Raw genomic sequence first — 12,500 nt, 5'->3', positions numbered from 1 at the left:
TCGTATAAATAAACGGGAACCGTGTCTCCGTGTCTGAACAGCGATGAAGAACCTGCTGCTGCACTGCAGGGAGCTCGTCACCGAAGACGTCATCAGCCGTCTGCTCACGCCGTTGGCCTGCGCCGTAGCCCTGCTCACCAAGTCAGTCCCTGATTGGTTGTTTTTGAAGCATAAATCTGATGTCATTCTGTATTGATCTGCTCACAAGTATCGTGTGACTTCAACCAGCTGCCAGAAATACTGACTAGATCACCAAATGTGGATTCATCCGCTGCTGAAAATAGTCCCCAATAAATACATTAGTCTGTTTGTTAGAAACTACAGTGAACAGCTGTTTCAACAACATAAAACATTACAAATACCTAAAATTAAGACAAGACAGACCAAAAACCCCCACGACACGAGAGCAAACACAAATACAGAAACAAACAAACAAACAAAAATCAGCAGTGCTGGTGCATTTATAAAATACTGTTTGTATGTATTTAAACTGTTATATTTGTTTCCCTCATACTTATAACTCTTCACCATTGGTGACCAGTCCCTGACAAACTCCTCCAGAGAGCCTCTTCACACATATGAAAGTCTTTCTGACGGCAAAATGGACGTAAGTTTTTCATACCTCATTAGGACATCAGGAGGCTTTTCGTCCAGCCATTTTTTAATATTGTGAGTCGTGTCGTATACAAAATAATTCTAAGAATGTTCCCGTGCTTTACGAGGTATTTTCTTTATCTCGTTTTGGACTGAGAGCCAAAAAATTACAATTTTAGGGCACAAACGCATAAGATGACTCCATGTACCAAACATAACGGGGATCATATTTACAGCTGAGGTCACATGTAGTCTGTGTCTATTTGTTAGAGCGTGTCATTCTCTTTGCCTTCATTTAATATGTTTCACATCATCAATATGGGACCAAAAATGTTTTACTGTTGAAAGACGGGATGTTAACAAACATTTGGTCATAAATATAACTTTCCTCTTTAAAGAAGAAGCTTTCTGTAGGATCTTTTCCCAGTTATTCATATTCATACCACTCTGATATATTGGTATGGATCGGATATAACTCCTAAGTTGTAAATAAATTGTGCTTGAGGAAGGTCTCTGAGCCTTTTTAAACATGGTGGTTCTGTCTTTAATATAAATATAGAATAAGAGCAGACTGGTCTTTGAGGTTAAATAGAATGAGGACTAAAAGACTGTAGATGTTACTTCCAGCAGCTGAAAGCTCTCTGCTGATGTGTTATTTGTGTGTTTTCCAGGTTGCCTGCTCTCATCAGGTCTTACGGTAGTTCAGTTCGTGTCTGGTCAGTCGTCTACAGGCTGAGAGTGTACGAGCTGCTCGCTCAGCTGCCTCCTCAAACCTACCAAGGTAACAACACACCTCCGTCACTCTGCTCTCCCTTCTTCTCTTTCTTTCTGTTGTCCATCTTCCTGCTTTTACCCTGATCAATATCCATAAAAATATCTAAATTGATTTTTGTCAGAAGTCTCTGTGCATGTCTTTTATTTCTTTGTTTTCCCTTCATTCTTCCTGTTTTTCCTTTCTTTTTTCCCCTTACTGCATCACATCTGTCCTTTTATTTCTTCTCTCATTTCCTCTTTCTTCCTTCTCTTCTTCCCTAGTGGTGGAAGAAGTACTCAGATCTTTTACTTAAGTAAAAGTACATAAGTATTATGAGCTTGATGTAGTTAAAGTATTGCAGTAAAAGTAGTGGTTTGGTCCCTCTGACTGATATATTATTATATATGACATCATTAGATTATTAATAGTGAAGCATCTTCTCTTAAACCTCTCTGACTTTTCTCTTAACATCATAAACTCTGTGAATCTTTGGTTTCAGCCTGATGAACGTGTCTGAGATCCCTAAAATGTCCGTATAAGGCGACGTGTTCTGCTGCGTTTGTGGGCGAGTTTCATTCACAGAAATGTTCCCAAAGAGTGAAAAGAAGAATCAGTGTCATCAATCGTATTAGAGGAGCTGAAACTATTATAAAATATGAATCTATCAGAGCAGCTGCACTGTGACAGAAATAAAGAGGAAACGCTTTGACAGGAAGTTAGATGCTAAAAAAAACATCCTTCTAAAGCAAAACGCTCCATGACTGATATGAGAGGCATCATGTGACCATCACAGAGATATTAGAGGAGAGAATATTACAGCCTGCAGTTGCTGATGTTACAGTCAGCTGCAACACAACACGATGCTGCACAGAGAGCTGCTGTTTACCACTACTGACATAAACATCAGCACAGTGTTTTTCCCCTGTGAATGCCACAAGTTCTCTTCAGTCCCTCTGTTCATCTGAGTGCTTTCTGCATGAGTCTCGATGTTTCTTTGCTCCGTTTTATGTGTCTTTCTCTCTTAACTCGTTTATTTTGGTGTATTTTTATGTCAAACGTTGATGTTTGTTCCATCAGGTGTGATTGAAATACTGATATTATTTTCTGTCTCCGTCTCTCAGAGAGTTTTGGTTTGGTGATGAACCAGCTGGTGTCTGATCTGTCCAGTCAGGACAACCTGAACCAGCCGTGCTCAGAGCTGACCTTGCTGCCTCCCTTTTGTCACCGTGACGACCTGCAGCTGGTCGGCCCCGCCCTCCACGACACCGACCAGAGATACATCGAGGAACAGGTGAGGCGCGTCTGTAATGAACACGTCAGACTGATAACGGTACTGAAGGATGTGAGTGATAAGTGTTTAATGTTTAATGTCAGCTCCATGGCAGCAGTGTGGGAGGAGGATCTCTGGACAACGACGCCTTCAGTCTGTGTGAGAGGAGTGACGAAGCTCCCGCTCCTCTTCCTCCTCCCGTCGCTCTGACCGCCGCCGCCGTCCAACTCTTTGGAGCGCTCCTCCCCCACATCATCTCCGCTCAGAGGTAACTCACCTGCTGCCGGCAGAAGTTAAACATCAGACATGAAGAAGTGTTGCTTAGATCTTCTTACATTTTTTTGTTTTATGTCGTCAATCAACAAAGACAGAATATTTAAAAGTCCAACTGAAATTAAACATCTGCTCTGAAAATCACTTTGTTCTCCTTTGAGAGAAGATCAGAAACTAAAAGGGAGAAATTCATATTTTGAATGTTGTGGTTTCATGATGGCGCTTCCTTGTTTTACATTAATTTATCAGAATATAGTTCATAACCGTCTACGTAGATAAAGCGATAACGTGTTCTATCATCACCCCTCCAGCTGCTGTCAATCAAACACAGACACCGACACGGCCCTCCAGCTGCTGTCAATCAAACACAGACACCGACACGCCCCCCCAGCTGCTGTCAATCAAACACAGACACCGACACGCCCCTCCAGCTGCTGTCAGTCAAACACAGACACCGACACGCCCCTCCAGCTGCTGTCAATCAAACACAGACACCGACACACCCCCCCAGCTGCTGTCAATCAAACACAGACACCGACACGCCCCTCCAGCTGCTGTCAATCAAACACAGACACCGACACACCCCTCTAGCTGCTGTCAGTCAAACACAGACACCGACATGCCCCTCTAGCTGCTGTCAGTCAAACACAGACACTGACACGCCCCCCCCCCAGCTGCTGTCAATCAAACACAGACACCGACACGCCCCTCCAGCTGCTGTCAGTCAAACACAGACACCGACACGCCCCTCCAGCTGCTGTCAATCAAACACAGACACCGACACACCCCTCCAGCTGCTGCCAGTCAAACACAGACATTGATACTCCCCCTCCAGCTGCTGTCAATCAAACACAGACACCGACACGCCCCTCCAGCTGCTGTCAGTCAAACACAGACATTGACACTCCCCCTCCAGCTGCTGTCAGTCAAACACAGACACCGACACGCCCCCCCAGCTGCTGTCAATCAAACACAGACACCGACACGCCCCTCCAGCTGCTGTCAATCAAACACAGACACCGACACGCCCCCCCCCCCCCCCAGCTGCTGTCAGTCAAACACAGACACCGACACGCCCCTCCACAAAGACCTTTTTTCTTTCTCTTCGTAATGAAAAACTATTAACGTTACGTTTTTAAACAACCTGTTTACATTATTTTTGACTTTAGAAAGTGATGATTAAATATGATTTCAGTTGGACTTTAAGGAGCTCATTAATCTGAGCTGTTAATTGTTGATACACCCGATAGCGTGTCAGACGGTTATCCATATTTTAAAGTTGAAAAATAACGGTGTATTTTGAGCCATAATTGTAAGTTAGAATATAAACAGTACATCTCTCTTTGTGTCTACTTGTCTTTGTCAGAGTGAGGATATTGGAGCAGTTTGTAGAAACCGTGAACCAGCTGAAGGGTCAACGCCAGCAGACCGTCCAGACTCACATCTGTGCTGCCCTCTGCAGTCTGCTGAAGGTACTACACCAGACTCCTGTCTGTTCTTCTGCAGACACATTCAGACTGAGCTGATATAAGAAGAAGATTCATTGATTGGTAGAATCTGCAACTATTTTGACAGTTGATCAATTGATTCCGTCATTTTTTTAAGAAAAACTGGTTTCATTTTCTCCAACGTGAGGATTTTTTAAACTGAATATCTTTTGGGTTTTTGACTCTTAGTCTGATAAAACGTCACCTGTAACAAAAATAATCAACATTTTTCATGTTTTACAGTGTAATGAAAACATGTCGGCAGCTCATTTAGATGTGATAACAGATACTTTGTGGCTGTAGTTTAATTACTGTATGTAACACGCCGTCCTGTATCTGTATTTCCTGAATAGTGTTTATTAGCAGAAAGGAAGTCGTCTTTATATCTTTTCTTCTTTCTTTTGCTGCTTACAAACGAACCAAAAGAATAATAGTTTTGTTCTACATGTGTTAAGATAATGTCAGTAACAAATTAAATTAATAGATTAATCTTTAATTTATTGCCAATTGTCAGTATCTATCAGCATTTCTGTACAATTACAGAAACATTTCAGGCTTCAGAGTTGTGAGCTTCTGACTGAGTTTAACAAATCCAGATATTTTACCAACTTGGACCTGAAATGGGACCAGATATCATCATTTGACTGAAAAATATGGTTAATGAAGGTTTAAAACAACCTCGATGGAAACCAGTCTGACTCAGTATTTGTGTTTCCCTTTGACGCGTACGTCCTCGTCCTCAGCACCAGGGGAGCGTCCGGGGGTCTCTGGGGCCGGAGGAGATGCGTCCCCCGGTGTTGTCCCTCCTGTCGGGGGCGCTGGAGAGCGTCAGTCCTCTGCTGCGCTGCCTGGCCGCTGAAGGTCTGGCCCGGCTGGTGCAGGTGGTGGGAGACCCCGGCTTCACCGTCTCCGTCTCCCTGCTCTGCTTCGACAGGTGGGAGGAACGTGAACACGCAGCTCGCTCGGTTGCTAACATGACTTTACACATAATGTGGATGGAAAGGTTGTTTCCTGTAGTATCGATGCATCTTTTTTTATATATTTTATATTTGTAAATAGTGAAGCAGAATTCCTTCTATAGAAAGCAGATGAAAACTCTTGATCTATTTCAGTCTGTTTCTTCTTTTTTTAAAGTGTCTAAACATCAGAAACAAAGCAGGTCATGTTTCAAAAATACACACGACACAAAATAATTATATAACGAACCAGAAATATTCAGAAAAAAAGGCTTAAAATAACTCAAAGATGAAGTCTGGATCTAAATATATCACAGCATGTGTTTACTGTTGATCTGAAATAATGACGTGTGTCACCATCGTCCTCCAGGTGAGCTGATGTTAGATGAAGGATGAAGAAGGATGAGGTCAGGCCTCACCAGCCGAACTACGTCTGACCTCTGACCTGTTCGACCATATTTAATAAATCATTACATCATAATACAACCAGCAAAACATTCATTTAGCTCACATAACCGACAAAACCAATCCTGTTATTTCCTGTGTGTTTACAAACCAACATCTTGTGTTTTAAATCTTGTTGTCATTGTCAACTTTTTCATCTTCGGGGGCCAAAAATTTAAATGTAGTAAGTCTCTTATATGAGCATATTATCAATAATACTCAAATTTATAAAACTGTGACTAAGTTTGCAAACAAACCGACACAATTTATTGTCATTTATCAGCCGACGTATAAACTCTCAGAGGTGTCAGAAGTGGACGGGACACCGTGAAGTTACAAAAACAGGACAAACAAAGTTGATGTAAATGTTTTATTAATGCACTCGACCTATTTACAATAATTCTTATTTTCCTCTTTTAGACACCTGATACTCTGATAGATGACGTATAAAGAGCACTGTGCTTTCTCTCTAGAGCTGCAACGATTAGTCGACACAAAGTGAATCATCAACTATTTTGATAATCTTTTAATTGAAAGAAAAACTACCAAAAAGTTTCTGCTTTCAGTTTCTCTAACGAGAAGATTTAAATCTTTTCTGTGTCAGTCATGACAGTGAACTTAATGTTTTTGGGTTTTGGACCGATGATCAGACGAAACAAGACATTTGAACACATCTGTTGCTGTTTTAGGGAATTATAACTAAACGATTAATCAAGATAATAATCGGCAGGTTTGCAGCCATAATTCCAGTGTGTTTTTACAGGAATATTAACTGCAAATTGAAATATAGATGAAATTATTTTTTAACCCTAAAAACAAAGTTTTCAGTACGTCTGTCAGGTGCAGGTGTTCCTGTCAGGTTGCGTACAGCCCTGAAAGCCTTCATCAATAAGTCTGAACAGCCTTAGTGATGTCATTGATCAGCTGCTCTCATCTGGACTCTGGTTGTTGGATCATAACATGAAAATATTCAGAGAGTTAAGAAAGAAAACAAACCGGAAACAGTAAAAACTGAAATTACTGTGTTAATGGCCTCTGCACAACCACTGAGCTGACAGTATTGATAATTAACAGTATTGATAATTAACAGTATTGATCGTGACTGTGTTCCAGGCTGAAGACGGCGCGGGACGCAGCTTCTCGCAGCGGCTACACTCTGGCTCTGGGGGCGCTGCACCGCTACACCGGAGGCATCAGCTCACCTCAACACCTGTCCACCTGCCTGGGAGTCCTGTTCACTCTGAGCCAGGACAGCACCTCACCTGAAGTCCAGGTACGCAGGACGCTCAGTGACGCTCATCCTTAACGTGAAGCTAGTTCAATGTGGAGTCTGTGTAAACCTGACTGTCTCTCTGTGTGTTGGGTGCAGACCTGGTCTCTCCACAGTCTGTCTCTGGTGGTCGACCTGTCCGGCGGTCTGTACCGCGCCCACGCCGAGCCGTCCTTCACCCTGGTGCTGCGGCTGCTGCTGTCGACCTCGCCCACCCACCCCGAGGTGCATCACAGCCTGGGACGCTGCCTGCACGCCCTCATCACCTGCCTGGGCCCCGACCTGCAGGGTACGACCACGTTACACCCGAACACAAAGTCAGTCTCAGTCAGTCTCAGGCAGTTGCAGGCAGTCGCAGACAGTCACAGACAGTCTCAGGCAGTCACAGACAGTCTCAGGCAGTCACAGACAGTCTCAGGCAGTCTCAGTCAGTCTCAGTCAGTCGCAGACAGTCGCAGTCAGTCTCAGACAGTCTCAGACAGTCGCAGTCAGTCGCAGTCTCAGACAGTCTCAGACAGTCTCAGACAGTCTCAGACAGTCGCAGTCAGTCGCAGTCAGTCTCAGACAGTCTCAGACAGTCTCAGACAGTCTCAGTCAGTAGCAGACAGTCGCAGTCAGTCTTAGTCAGTCTCAGACAGTCTCAGACAGTCTCAGTCAGTCGCAGACAGTCGCAGTCAGTCTTAGTCAGTCTCAGACAGTCGCAGTCAGTCGCAGTCAGTCTCAGACAGTCTCAGACAGTCTCAGTCAGTCTCAGGCAGTCGCAGACAGTCACAGACAGTCTCAGGCAGTCTCAGGCAGTCTCAGTCAGTCTCAGACAGTCTCAGACAGTCGCAGTCAGTCGCAGTCAGTCGCAGTCAGTCTCAGACAGTCGCAGTCAGTCGCAGTCAGTCGCAGTCAGTCGCAGTCAGTCGCAGACAGTCTCAGACAGTCTCAGACAGTCTCAGTCAGTCTCAGACAGTTGCAGACAGTCACCTGTGCTGCGTCCTCATGAGGAACTAAAAACATCCAAACTCTCATATTTTTAAGCCACTTTAAAGGACGGTTCACTATTTTTCAAGTGTGTCTTAAACACAACAGTCAGTCATCAAATGAACATTAAAGCTGTTTTTCTTGCTATAATCATTCCTCCTGTTCATACTGACCATTAGAAGATCCCTTCATAATGACCTTACAATGGAAGTGATGGAGGACAAAATCCACAGTCCTCCTTCTGTGCAAAAATGTATTTAAAAGTTTATCTGAAGCTAATATGAAGCTTCAGCATCCAAATGAGTCAAATCAAGTAGATATCTTTCAACGTTAGTCTTTTAAAGTTTTGAGAGAGAACACGACACATTAATCCTCTGAACTCAAACTCTGACCTGGAAACGAAGGATCTACTTTCTTCTTCTTGATCTTTGACATCGTGGTTTTATAACTCAGGTGGAGACAAAGAGCCGTTTGGTGTCAGTATTACCTTAAAAATCAAAATGCATTGATACGAAATGACTGAAATAACATTCAGTTTGTTGGTAAATGATCAAGTTTTTAAGCCATTATCATCATTTTGAGAGTAAATTTAACATAGTTACCAGCTGATATTTGTGTTTTTAATAATAATAATTTTAACAGAAAACTATTAGAAACATTACCAGTGTTATTACATGTTATTATCATATATATTATGATGATATTAGAGACTGAGGCGGCTGCTGTGACCCGTGTTGTGTCTGTCAGGTGAAGGTGCGGCTCTGTCGGCTCTGCGCTCCAGCTGTCTGGTGGGTTGTGAAGTGATGCAGGACGGTCCGGACTGTCTGGTTCAGGCCAGAGCTATTTCCTGTCTGCAGCAGCTGCACATGTTCTCGCCGCCGCACGTCAACCTGGCCAGCCTCGTACCTGCGCTCTGTGTGAGTACGCCTGAGTACACATCCGGCTGACTACCTGTCGAAGCGCTTCGACTGAAGCCAGCTGTCTGACTACTCGTCTAAGTGTGTCTGCAGCTGTTTGCTGTTCTTAGAAAGATAAAATTAAACATTTGACAGAATGTATTTAATAAGACTACAAGTCTAAATCCCAGTTAGCGCCCTCTAGAGGATGACATTCTTTCATTACAGCCAACAAAACGCAAACGTTGATGAGGTTGAAAGTTAATTCTTGACCTTGACAACAGAAATTTGACAACTCAGTGTCCGAGATGGGCTGCAAATAAGGATTACTTCCTGTATTAATTCATCTTCTTACATTTTCAAAATGCTTGAACCAGACAATTTGCAGCATTAAAAGATTTATTGATGAATTGACTAATTGTTTCAGCTGTTAACAGGAGCACATAAAGTTAGATTGGAGTTCTGCTCTGGATCGAGATGCTTAATAATTCTGCTTCCTGTTAGCCGACACTAGAATAAACATTTACTCCGCCAACTTCACTGACCTCATCTGTGTTCAAGGAGATGTGTGTTAGACATGTAGACGTGTGTTTTTTTTTGACCCTGTGTTGTGTCTTACAGGAGATCTTGTTGGATTATTCCATGTTGGTAGGTTTTTCCTCTGAACGACGTGACGCTGCTGTTTGTCTCTTTATTTTATATTCAGCTTTGTGTTGCTGTGGAACTTTTTAAAACAGTTTTCTGTCACTGAAACACTGTTTTAATGCAGGAGTCTGCTGGTTATGAACCATATTAACATCACAACTCACATGAAACATGTCACAGTTTTTCTGTTGGAGCTTTTCATGTTGCACTAAACTGATCCTGTATTAACTCACTATGTTGCTTTTAACCGTTTTCTTTGCAGACTGACAGTTAACTCAATAACACCTTATTCCTAATTTAAACACCGTCCTCCTCCCTGCTGCCTGGTTTTATCACCTACACAGAAACTACTCGGTGTTTCCTCTACAAAGACTCACTAATCCCACCAATTAATGAGATTATTAATATACATCTTGTGAATTTGATTAATTATTTTAAGAGATCTCTCAGTTCAATTTTGAAATTGTAAGAAATTTACATTTAACATAATTGCTCAGACATAAAAAATTAGATCACACAAGGATTGATTGAGACAGAATAATTAATCAGTTAATCCAATAGTTTATTAATAGATTTATCGATATAGAAAATGACTGTTAGTTTTTTACCTTAGTAATAATTAAATTGCAGATATTGTTTCACTTTTTTCTGACATTTTATAAACTAGTTACCTGAGATAAATGATCATTAATGATCATAATGTTGAGTTGTTGAGTCTGGAGGAAACACGGCCTGCAGCTGCATGCTTCCTCTGATAATCCACTAACTCATTAACAACTGTTGTCCAGGTACTAACTCCTGTATCTGTGTGTGTGTGTGTGTGTGTTTCAGGCCAACCTGTGCAGCTCGTACCTGTGTCTGCGGCGGGCGGTGGTTGCGTGTCTGCGGCAGCTCGTCCAACGGGAGGCGCTGGAGGTGTCTGAACACGCCGTGACTCTGGTCAAAGAGCTGCCGAGACGAGACAACACACAACTCGGTGAGACTTGGACAGTCTCAGTCAGTCTCAGGCAGTCTCAGGCAGTCTCAGACAGTCTCAGGCAGTCTCAGACAGTCACAGTCAGTCTCAGTCAGTCTCAGTCAGTCTCAGACAGTCTGTCAGTCTCAGACAGTCTCAGACAGTCTCAGTCAGTCTCAGTCAGTCTCAGACAGTCTCAGACAGTCACAGTCAGTCTCAGTCAGTCACAGACAGTCACAGTCAGTCTCAGTCAGTCTCAGTCAGTCTCAGACAGTCTCAGTCAGTCTCAGACAGTCACAGTCAGTCTCAGACAGTCTCAGACAGTCTCAGACAGTCTCAGACAGTCTCAGTCAGTCGCAGACAGTCGCAGACAGTCTCAGACAGTCGCAGGCAGTCTCAGGCAGTCTCAGGCAGTCGCAGGCAGTCTCAGTCAGTCTCAGACAGTCTCAGTCAGTCTCAGTCAGTCGCAGGCAGTCTCAGGCAGTCGCAGGCAGTCGCAGGCAGTCGCAGGCAGTCGCAGGCAGTCGCAGTCAGTCTCAGTCAGTCTCAGACAGTCACAGTCAGTCTCAGTCAGTCTCAGGCAGTCGCAGGCAGTCGCAGGCAGTCGCAGGCAGTCGCAGGCAGTCTCAGTCAGTCGCAGACAGTCGCAGGCAGTCTCAGGCAGTCACAGTCAGTCTCAGTCAGTCTCAGTCAGTCTCAGACAGTCGCAGGCAGTCGCAGGCAGTCTCAGTCAGTCTCAGTCAGTCTCAGACAGTCACAGTCAGTCTCAGTCAGTCTCAGTCAGTCTCAGACAGTCGCAGGCAGTCGCAGGCAGTCGCAGGCAGTCTCAGTCAGTCGCAGACAGTCGCAGGCAGTCTCAGGCAGTCACAGTCAGTCTCAGTCAGTCTCAGTCAGTCTCAGTCAGTCTCAGTCAGTCGCAGACAGTCGCAGGCAGTCTCAGGCAGTCTCAGGCAGTCTCAGGCAGTCTCAGGCAGTCGCAGGCAGTCGCAGGCAGTCGCAGACAGTCGCAGGCAGTCGCAGGCAGTCACCTGTCCCTTCATAATGACCTTACAATGGAAGTGATGGAGGACAAAATCCACAGTCCTCCCTCTGTGCAAAAAATGTATTTCAAAGTTTATCTGAAGCTAATATGAAGCTTCAGCGTCCAAATGAGTCAAATCAAGTAGATATCTTTCAACGTTACAGTCTTTTTAGTGCCAAAGTTCCTCTTTTTGTTACTATTCTTCCACCTGCAGCTCAACAGGGAAACACTGTCCGAGGAAACACAAAGAGGGAATTTGATGCTAAAAAGACTGTAAATGTGTCAGATATCCACTTGATATGACTAACTCAGACTGATGAAGCTGAATAGAAGCTTCACACAGACTTTAAATGACTGTGTGGACACACTGTGGAATTTGGCCTCCATCACTTCCATTGAAAGCACATTTGAAGGATCTTTTAATATCCAGTATGAACAGGAGGAATGATTACAGCGAGGAAAACCTCTTTCACCGCTCATATGGACACCTGACTGCTGGTTTAACACACTGGGAACACTGGAAACACTGGGAACTGGTCCATCACAGTGTTGAGCAGCTGATTTCCAGCATCGTTTCTCCTCACATTAACATCCTGACCTCCTGTTTTTAATCCGTGCAGACGTCACCATAAAGGAAGTGGGTCTGGAAGGAGCTCTGTTCACTCTGCTGGACCGGGAGTCAGACTCCAGTCTGAGGAGGGACATCCAGGAGACTCTGGTCCACATGATGGCATCCAGCGCCACCAGCGGCAAACTGGGACACTGGCTCAAACTCTGCAAGGACGTCCTGTCTGCGTCCACCGGTGGGTTCAGACACACACACACACACACACACACACACACACACACACACACACACACACACACACACACACACATCTTCTCAAGTACATCAAACTTTATTGATCATCTGCATCTCATGGTCTTCCTCGGTTTGCTTCGTTAACGTCATGTGACTTAAGTATA

The 12,500-nt window shown here is 44.0% G+C and overlaps 1 protein-coding gene across 4 annotated transcripts in view; it reads left to right on the top strand.

The window, feature by feature from the left end:
* heatr5a (HEAT repeat containing 5a) overlaps positions 1-12,500 on the top strand; it is a 38,385-nt gene that overhangs the window by 12,079 nt on the left and 13,806 nt on the right. For 2 of the 4 annotated variants that reach the window (XM_044375931.1, XM_044375930.1), the window contains exons 13-24: positions 42-141; positions 1,266-1,375; positions 2,470-2,639; positions 2,723-2,886; positions 4,258-4,363; positions 5,122-5,312; positions 6,892-7,051; positions 7,148-7,337; positions 8,765-8,934; positions 9,535-9,561; positions 10,390-10,534; positions 12,155-12,337. In XM_044375931.1, coding sequence (XP_044231866.1) covers positions 42-141; positions 1,266-1,375; positions 2,470-2,639; positions 2,723-2,886; positions 4,258-4,363; positions 5,122-5,312; positions 6,892-7,051; positions 7,148-7,337; positions 8,765-8,934; positions 9,535-9,561; positions 10,390-10,534; positions 12,155-12,337 — 1,716 coding nt within the window. The remainder of the gene's footprint in view (positions 1-41; positions 142-1,265; positions 1,376-2,469; positions 2,640-2,722; positions 2,887-4,257; positions 4,364-5,121; positions 5,313-6,891; positions 7,052-7,147; positions 7,338-8,764; positions 8,935-9,534; positions 9,562-10,389; positions 10,535-12,154; positions 12,338-12,500) is intronic. The other 2 variants (XM_044375933.1, XM_044375932.1) reach the window with 1 other exon arrangement.

This window comes from Thunnus albacares, chromosome 15 (genome assembly GCF_914725855.1).
Source record: "Thunnus albacares chromosome 15, fThuAlb1.1, whole genome shotgun sequence".
Taxonomy (NCBI): Eukaryota; Metazoa; Chordata; class Actinopteri; order Scombriformes; family Scombridae; genus Thunnus; species Thunnus albacares.
The sequence above is the reverse complement of the archived record's forward strand: the minus strand, read 5'-3'. Positions and strand labels throughout refer to the sequence as shown.